At 52.2% G+C, this 9,386-nt stretch overlaps 1 protein-coding gene across 1 annotated transcript; it reads left to right on the top strand.

Moving 5' to 3' along the window:
• Window positions 1–3,309: 3,309 nt before the first annotated feature.
• Window positions 3,310–7,679, top strand: NFKBIA (NFKB inhibitor alpha). The gene is made up of 6 exons (XM_054069018.1): window positions 3,310–3,661; window positions 4,675–4,783; window positions 5,277–5,487; window positions 5,951–6,039; window positions 6,157–6,414; window positions 6,914–7,679. Exons 1-6 carry the CDS (start codon window positions 3,399–3,401, stop codon window positions 6,959–6,961), a joined length of 978 nt encoding a protein of 325 aa, XP_053924993.1. The 5' UTR covers window positions 3,310–3,398; the 3' UTR covers window positions 6,962–7,679.
• Window positions 7,680–9,386: the final 1,707 nt, after the last annotated feature.

The raw sequence follows: 9,386 nt of genomic DNA, 5'->3' as shown, positions 1-9,386 counted from the left end.
CAGCAGGGCTAACCCCTGTCCCTGGATAGGTACAGCTGCTCCGTCCCTTGGGGGCACATCCAAGACTCCCAGAACTGGAACACCTGGGTAAGAGGCCAAGTAGGAAATCACAGTTGTGATAGGCTCCACCCCTATATCCAAAACCCATATATCCACGAGCTGAGAATGGCTCTATTGTTTTTCTCTTGTGGAACACAGAAAATTGTATAGAACAACTGCTAGAATGTGTTGATTTTCAAAAAAAGGACAGTACCTCAGTAACATAAAAGCAGCACCAATGACCTTCACCACTACTTCAAAACCTTTAATTTATATGATCTTCTCTATGCTGTCCCTTTAGGCAAATACTGTACAATGTTCTTATTAGCTTTGAGAAGCTACCAAGAAGATAACAGCTTGATTTGTTTTAATGTTATTGTGGGTTCTGCTTGTCCCTGCATCCTGCCCTGGATGTTTAGGGCAGAAACCCTTCTCAAACTGTTTCTAACCACCTGATATCTGGGGGTGCTGGCCCATTTCTGGGCCCCCCCCCAGCACCCTGGGCCAAGCTGCAGGGAGGCAGTATCTCCCTGGGGCAGGAAGTGGGCTGGCCTCAGTGCAACTTTCCATCCAGAAATAATTTTCCATCTCCTTTCCACCACCTACAACTGGCTGCAGTACCACCAAGTCAGAAATCACACTAAATAAAAGCATCTTGCGTGCCTCCAAAAGAAGCTTCTTCTGGCAAATGCTTGCTAAAAATAGCCCAACGTTTGCCTGTGGCAGCAGCTGGAGGTCAATTATAGGAGAAGGCAAAAAAACTTGCTTTGCTGAACTCAGTTTCCAGTCACCACAGCGAGGACGGGGAGTTCTGACGTTCAATTTCTGCTTGGTTCTAGCAAGACCCAAACAAAGGCAGTGTGGTCCTGGCTGGGCTTGCTTCTCTGAACAGTCAGAGCAGGAGCTGGCTTTCCAACTCCAATCCTCCCTTTCTTGCAGGGAAGCAGGTAGGAGGAGATTTATTCGTTCATTAAATTTCCCCTGCCAATTTACATTAAAAAGGGGAAACTGTTTCAAGAAGCTCACAGAACTTTCATAACCCTTAACCTATAAAAGAAAGAGCTGTAAGGCTTTTTTTCTGAACCTGCCCAAAAGCACCAGTGGGTTGTCCCAGGCCAAGTGATGAATAATGAAAAAAAAGTCCAGGAATGGCACAGCTGGGCTGCAAATCAGGAACATCTGCTCACAGAAAGTCAGGCATTTGCCCTCTCCTCTGGCTCCTCCTTTCATCTTTGGATTTTCTCATAAGTTCTTGTTCAAAGGGATGCCATCCCATGGGAAAATGTCAAAAGGAAAAAAGCACAGACACTGTTAGTCAGCGAGGCCAGCGAGAGTTGCAAGAGAAGAAAAATTCTTCATGGGAATCCCCCACATCTGAGAAGTAGAGGCAAAAATTCACCAGGGAAAAATTCATCGCTGTCAGCAGACAATGACTTTTATCCATGTGGGAGCCAGTGTTTATTCGTTTTTCATTAGCCGCAGATGGCACAACAGCAGTAAAAAGGAGCAGAGAAAAATCATTAGATATGGTGAGAGAAGGTAAGAATAATGGCAGAAAGTGTAATTTCTTCTTTAAAAAGGATTGTCCTGTAATGGATATGTACCTTTTCAAAGAGGCTTGTTTAGTCCTGGACCAGAACTGGATGTACAGGAGCGGCACAGAATTTTCCTGTTCATTCCTGATTCCACTGCACTGAAACAGAGTGAAAACTTCCACAGCAGAGATGTTAAATCCTCCAAAAGCTGAGGCAGTACCTGCACACCTGCAGGCATCGTGGTGGTGTTAACAGCAGCCGTGCGATCCTACCTGAATGTCTCCAAAAAGCGATCCCTCCCTCAAGCAGCAGCAGGGCAGGTGTGCAGTGTGCCCATGCAGGCGCAGCTTCAGCATCCCTCTGGGTGGTGTTGGGTTCCCTGAATTTTTTCACAACCTTGCTACCCTGGGCTGGCTACAGAGCCTGTTCCTTCTTGTCAAACAAGTGCTGCTAAACACCTTGTAAGGGAGCCCCTTTCCGCAGTCCTCAAAATGATCCTCTGAGGGTAAGGGATCTCCCATGGTGCAGACGAGGACCACGATGAGAGCTGTGGTGCTGCGCTGCACCTCATGGGTGGTGGAGCTTCTAGGAGTGTGATCACCACTGCTTTGTATGCTTACACACTGGCCTTCAGGCCGAGACATCCCACAGCACCCTCCATCGAGCAGCAAGCTGGTGGAAACCCAGGAGGCACACTGGGTGCCATCAAGGCTGGCAGCGGCCAGCATGTGCGGCTGGTCCCCAGCTAGCAAGGAGGACCCACAGAGAGCAAAGACCCCCACAGTGTGCAAGGGAATCCTAGTGCAGAGACCTCTGCGGCGTGCAAGGACTCGTGTGGGGTGCGAGGAGACACCCACAGGGTGCAAGGAGAGACCTCGGTAGGGTGCGAGGATAGAGGCTCTGCCTTCCAGGGTGTGAGGAGACACCTCCCGTGGGGTGCAAGGAGAGAGACACACACACCCCCCGCAGGGTGCCAGGAAAGAGAGACCTCCCCTCCTTGCAGGGTGTCAGAAGAGAGAGACCCCCCACCTTGCAGGGTGTCAGGAGAGAGAGACCCCCCCTCCTTGCAGGGTGCCAGGAGAGAGAGACCCCCTCCCTGCAGGGTGTCAGGAGAGAGACCCCCTCCTCCTTGTAGGGTGCCAGAAGAGAGAGACCCCCCTGCAGGATGCCAGGAGAGAGAGATACCCCTCCTTGCAGGATGCCAGAAGAGAGAGACCCCCTCTCCCTGCAGGGTGCCAGGAGAGAGACCCCCCTCCTTGCAGGGTGCCAGGAGAGAGACCCCCCTCCTTGCAGGGTGCCAGGAAACAGAGACCCCCTCCTTGCAGGGTGTCAGAAGAGAGAGACCCCCCCTCCTTGCAGGATGCCAGGAGAGAGAGACCCCCCTCCTTGCAGGATGCCAGGAGACACCCCCCCAACCCCCCCTTAGGGCGCAAGGAGGGACCCCCGTAGGGTGCGAGGGGAAAGACGGCTCTCTACAAGGTGCGAGGAGAGGGACCCGCACAGAGCACGAGGACGCTCCGCACCCGCTGCCCATCCGGGAAGGGGCACCGGGAGCCCCCGCAGCGAGCAGAGCAGGGCACGGGAAAACCCCCCGGGCAGGCAGGGAAACGCAGGCAGGGAAATACCGGCGGGGAGCCGAGCACCTCCCCCGGGAGGGCAGGGCAGGGGCCGGCCATGAGCCGAGCCGAGCCGAGCCGATCCGCCCCTCCCTGCCGCCGCCCGCGGCGCCGAGCGGGACCGGACCCGTCGGTCGGGCTTTGAGTGGCTGGAAATTCCCGTGGCCGACGGCTCCTCCCCCGCAGAAATCCCCCGGCCGGGCGGTAAATGCGCCGCGCCGCCGCCGCCGCCGCCCATTCGCAGCGCCCCGCCATGCTGAGCGCCCGCCGCCCCGCCGCGCCGCCGGCCCCCGGCGCCATGGAGCGAGCCAAGAAGGACCGCCACGTCCCGCCCGACGACCGCCACGACAGCGGCCTCGACTCCATGAAGGAGGAGGACTACCAGCAGCTAGTGAGGGAGCTGGAGGACATCCGCCTGCAGCCCCGCGAGCCGCCCGCCTGGGCGCAGCAGCTCACGGAGGACGGCGACACGTAAGTGGGGGTCGGAGCGGGGGTCGGGGAGGGGGAGCGGCCGCCGGGGGGCGCCGGGACGGCGGCACGAGGGACGGCGGAAAGTCCCTGGAGCGGCGCCAGTGCGGGCGGCTCCGAGGCGGCGGAAAGCCCCGGCCGCCCCGCCTGGCGACACACGGCTGCGGGGGGGGGAACGGGGGGACGGGACTGGGGGCGCCCCAGGGCTTGAGGTGTGGGGTCGTGGGGCTCGAAACGTGGGGCTCCCCCGGCGGCTGTAATGTGGAATCCCCGGGGCTTGAAATGTGGGGCCTTGGGGCTCGAAACGTGGGGCTCCCCCGGGGGCTTTAAGGTGGACTCCCCATGGCTCAAAGCGTGGGGTCTTGGGGCTTAAAACGTGGGGGTCTCCGGGGCTTGAAATGTGGGGTCTTGGGGCTCCCCAGGGGCTTTAATGTGAATTCCCTGGGCTTTACATGTGAGGCATTGGGGCTCGAAACGGGGAGCTCCCCCGGGGGTTTTAACGTGGACTCACTAGGGCTCAAAACGTAGGGTCTGAGGGCTTAACACGTGAGGCTCCCCGGGGTTTGAAATGTGGGGTCTTGGGGCTCAAAGCATGGGGCTCCCTGGGGCTTGAAATGTGGGGCCTTAGGGCTCGAAAGGTGGAGCTCCCCCGGGGGCTTTAAGGAGGATTCCCCATGGCTCAAAGCGTGGGGTCTTGGGGCTTAAAACGTGGGGGTCTCCGGGGCTTTTAATATGGGGTCTTGGGGCCCGAAACGTGGGGCCACAGGGGCTTTAAGGTGGACTCCCCAGGCTTTACATGTGGGGTCTTGGGGTTCAAAGCGTGGGGCTCTCCAGGGACTTGAACGTGGACCCCCCAGGGCTCGAAACATGGGGTCTTGGGGCTTGAAACACGTTGCTTCCTGGGGGCTCTGAACGTAGTTTCCTGGGACTTTAATGTGGGGTCTTGGGGCTTTAACATGAGATCTCACAGTTTTAATGTCAGTCTTTTAATTTTTAGTGTTTTGTTTTCTTTCCAGTTTTCTTCACTTGTCGATTATTCATGAGGAAAAAGCCCTGAGCCTGGAGGTGATCCGACAGGCAGCTGGGGACCATGCTTTTCTGAACTTCCAGAACAACCTCAGCCAGGTACTTCAACCTCCGCAGCCCCAAATCTGGGTCAGCCCCCACCACCCCTACAAAAGCACTCTGGGGAATTCCCCCCAAAAAGTCCTTTGTAAAATTTGTTTCAATTGATGGATGTTAAATCCAAGCCTAAGTTCAGGAAAGTCCCCAGCTGGTTCCAGCCAGTGTTGGTACAACACTTCCTCTTGCCCAAGAGTGGCATTTAGCACCTATATTTTTCAAATATGATGCAATGGGTTGCATCCTTCTTTATTGGGAAGTTAATGATACCCTTCATATGGGCTGACTGTTCTGTATCCACAGAGCCCTAAGTTCATCACTTCCAGAGTAATGGGCAACTGTACAATACGTTGAGAAGCATAAAGGACTGAGTTTATGGGGTGTGTTTATAATTGGGGGCACAAATCGTGAAGGGATCAAGGGATTTGTTTGTCCAGATGTTGCTGTTGAGTTTGCAGTGTACCTTACACGTCTGCCTTCTATCTTTTCCATGCAGACTCCTCTTCACCTGGCAGTGATTACCAATCAACCCGAAATTGCTGAACATCTTCTGAAGGCTGGATGTGACCTGGAAATCAGGGACTTCCGAGGAAACACCCCTCTGCACATTGCCTGCCAGCAAGGCTCTCTCAGGAGCGTCAGCGTCCTCACACAATACTGCCAGCCACACCACCTCCTCGCTGTCCTTCAGGCAACCAACTACAACGGTATGGGCACACTGCTGTGCATCAGTGTCCATGTGTTGAATGGAGGGTAGGGTTGATGGCCCATAGTGCTCAAAGATCTCTGGAGAGGTAGAGAAGGATCCTTAGGCCCATTTGAGAGTTGAGCCCAAAGCACACATCAGTGTCTGACTTCTTAGAAAGTCACTGTCTTGTAGGCCTCCTCACTGCTGATTATTTCTTCTCATGGCTTTGAATTCTGCAGTCTTATTGAGTACTTTTGTAGTGCTCTTTTCTTTTCTTTTTTTTTTGGGGGGTTACAATAAGTTGCAATCAAATACTGGAAAAGATCTTTCCAAAATCCTATTCATACTGTAAGCTGGAAAGCCCTTTGTCGTGAATGAATCGCAAACTTAGCTATTGTCCTGTCCTGTCTTCTGGTCTTTAATGGAATGATAGGGCATTAGGTTAGACTTACTCAAGTTTTCCCTTCATCTGTGTTTTGCAGGACATACGTGTCTCCATTTGGCATCTATTCAAGGATACTTGGCTATTGTTGAATACTTGCTGTCTTTGGGAGCAGATGTAAATGCTCAGGTAGGTAATGTATACTGTGAATTTAACTGAGCAGAACTGTGTAATCATAAGAATCAACAGGTCTGGCACTGACTCTGGCTCTCCTAATTTGACAAACCTTGTGTTATTTTCACGCAGGAGCCGTGCAATGGCAGAACGGCACTACATTTGGCTGTTGACCTGCAGAATTCAGACCTGGTGTCGCTTCTGGTGAAACATGGGGCGGATGTGAACAAAGTGACCTACCAGGGCTATTCCCCCTATCAGCTTACGTGGGGAAGAGACAATTCCAGCATACAGGAACAGCTGAAGCAGTTGACCACAGCTGACCTGCAGATGTTGCCAGAAAGTGAAGATGAGAGCAGTGAATCGGAGCCTGAATTCACAGAGGATGAAGTAAGTGACTATTTGCACCTTTTCAAGAGAAAGGGAGAGTCCTGCCTCTTGTAGGTATGGGGCTTTTTTTTCATGGTGCCACTGTGATAACATGATTTAGTGACTTCAGACACGTCTAAATAGCCCATGAAGTAAGGTTATGCTGTCAACTGTCAACCAGATGGCAGATGGGGCAAGCACATAAACAGAATAAGAGTGAAATATAAAAAATGACATGAGGGAATGGAGGTTAACTTCACACAACATGGTTCTCTGAGCACTGTTCTGTTCCTGACACCTACAGAATCTTGTGAGATTAAGTTAGCAGGTGGTTTTCTCCTCTGCAGTATTTTTTTTTTCCCCTAACGTGCTCATTGCTGTTAAATGGCGAATGCAAGCATTTTGTTGTAGACATTTTATATGCTAGTGAAGTCGGGGCATGCAGAATTTGGCAGTTATCCCAGCGTGGATATGATACAGTAACAGTTTTGCATTAACAGCTTTTTGTTTTTTCTTGCAGCTTATATATGATGACTGCCTTATTGGAGGACGACAGCTGGCATTTTAAAGCGGAGCTTTCTGTGAAAAGAAGTGACTGTGTTCATATGTATAGAAAAAGGACTGACTTTCTTAATTGAAAAAGGAAGTCACAATGCAGAGGGAGAAAACGGGAGCGACATACTGCACTGCCCGGCAAGGACCACGTTGCTGTAACAGGACGGTTCCAGAATCTGTTGTGCGTTTAAATACGGGAGTGAGACGTGTAATATCAGTACAGCTCTGTGATTGTTCACACCAGCTGATAAAGAGCCACATAACGAAGTCTTCTCAACCCTGCGAAGGTAACAGACTACCTGTCCCACCTGCTAGCAAGGAGAGCTGTCTTGTGGCGTTAAGTACCGTTAAGTACCAGCTGTCTTGTGGCGTTAAGTACCATCCTGTTATGGCAAGGCAGGCTCATACCAACACCCCCTCTTCTTGGAGACTGGGTGTTAGTTTGTGTTGGGCTGGTGGCACACCCTGGCCCTGCTGACCGACCTCAGCTGCTCTGGGTGGAGTGTCCAGGCGGAGTCCTTAAACCAAGGACTGCTGGCCTCCTGGCTGTTAGGAGGAAGTAGCAATAATGTTAACTGTGGGCATTGGAAACTCTGTGTTTCACACCATGTGTGTCATAATTGCTACACTTTTTAGCAATTGTATATTGTGTAAATGCTGTACATTTTTTGTTTATAATTATTTTGGTATATGTGAGATGTGTATTTATTAAAAAAACAACAGATTACTCTGTACCTGATCTGCGAAGTGATTCATTGCCCGTCTCAGTGGCCTGAGGTAGCTGGGAATCCACCTGGATTGCTTTTTAAGAAACACTTAACACCTGGTAGACCAGTGGGGTCACAGGCTCAGGGGTTTTAGGTGGTTCACCTCGGCAGCAGTAAGACATCTAAGGAACTAGCAGCAATCTGTTGCAGCTAATTTTGGAAGCAGACGTAGGTGGTGTTTCCTGTGCCCGTTGAGGCAGGCGGGTTAGGGGCTGGGATTCCCCCTCTTGTCACCCAGGCACCAGGCTGCCTGGCTGCCAGAGCAGAGTTTTTGAGGCCATCTGGCAGCACTTAACCCACCCACCGTCATGGCACCTTTTGTTCCAGGCCCAAAGCTCAGCAGCTCTTGTTGGGGGAGGCTGGAGGCTTGAAAGGCAGCCTCACACCCACCCCCCTCTCGTTTATCACGTGGCTGGGCTCCAGTTTGAACTTGGACACCTTTGGATTTTCCAGAGGGGATTTCCACGGGAAGAGGGAGCACACGCCCAGGAACACGTGCTGCTGCCTTCCACCTCTGCAATTCAGGCATGGGGCCTCCCCACTCCCTGTTGTGGGAGCTACAGTTCTAATCTGATTCACAGCAGCGTAGGATGTGGCTTGATCCCACTTCAGTTATTCCTGCATGTTTCTCTCTAGCTTTCAGGCAGATAAAATCAGTGCTCAAGTCCTCAGCTGCATGGGATAATATGCTGGCAGTGTGTCGCAGTACCGGACTAAGTCTAGCCACAGATTTTTTAGCCCACGTAAAGGATGGGTTGCATGAAGCGTGACCGTGCCCTGTTCCTTCAGTGCCGTAACCCTCAGGATGGGGCCAGGGTGCGGGAGTGCTGTTGACGCAGGACCCAGCTCTGCCAAGAGTGTTAGCCAGGGCACCTCTGTGCTGCTGGCACCCAGCCTGGCTCGGGCTGTGCCTCCAGGTTACACAGGGACACCCATTCCTTTTTCTGCCCTCCTCTTCCCAAGGGGTTCCTGACATGGAACCTGATCTAAGGAGGGCTCTCTGGTATGAGGAAGAGCATCATGGCTGGCTGGGTACTTCCCAATTTGCATGGGAGCCAAAGGCCATTGTGGAAAGGATTATATAAAATTGTCATCCTGAGTCATTTTTATTTCCCTTCCACTCTCATTGCATGAGCATAGCTCAAATGTACGCACTGAAACTTCCTTCTGGCAGAGAGGGCCACGCTTACGTTGCAAACCTGCAAAATTTTCCAGGTGTGGGTCTGGGTGAGAACCTTCCAAACACTTCTATTTCTTGGGGACTCCCCCTGCGTTCCAAACAACGGCTAAATCTGAGCTGGAAATGGGGACCCAGGGAGGGGGTATCAACCTGCTGCTACAGATTTTTTGCCAGCAAAGAATCCCAGATGACTTTCAGCCTGTTTTGACTAAAGAGTATTGCCAGGGCTGGAAACAGAAAAGGCAACGTTCCTCTCCTTGGCTACACTTCATTTTCCCCCTTGCAAAACAGGGGCTGGAAATGCTGTTGAGGCCCTGCAGAGGCATTCACCAGCTATAGATATCAGTGTTCTGGAAGTGCTTGGGTACATGGCTGGACCTGGTATGCAAATATTTGAATAGTTACCATCTGAATGCAAATACTTTTTATTCGAAGGCCAGAGGGAGTGAGGAAAGTGCAGTTATCAGTAGTACCAGGTTGGTCAAGTAGTT

This window comes from Cuculus canorus, chromosome 5 (genome assembly GCF_017976375.1).
Source record: "Cuculus canorus isolate bCucCan1 chromosome 5, bCucCan1.pri, whole genome shotgun sequence".
NCBI classification, from domain to species: domain Eukaryota; kingdom Metazoa; phylum Chordata; class Aves; order Cuculiformes; family Cuculidae; genus Cuculus; species Cuculus canorus.
This window is presented reverse-complemented; position numbering and strand designations above follow the sequence as displayed.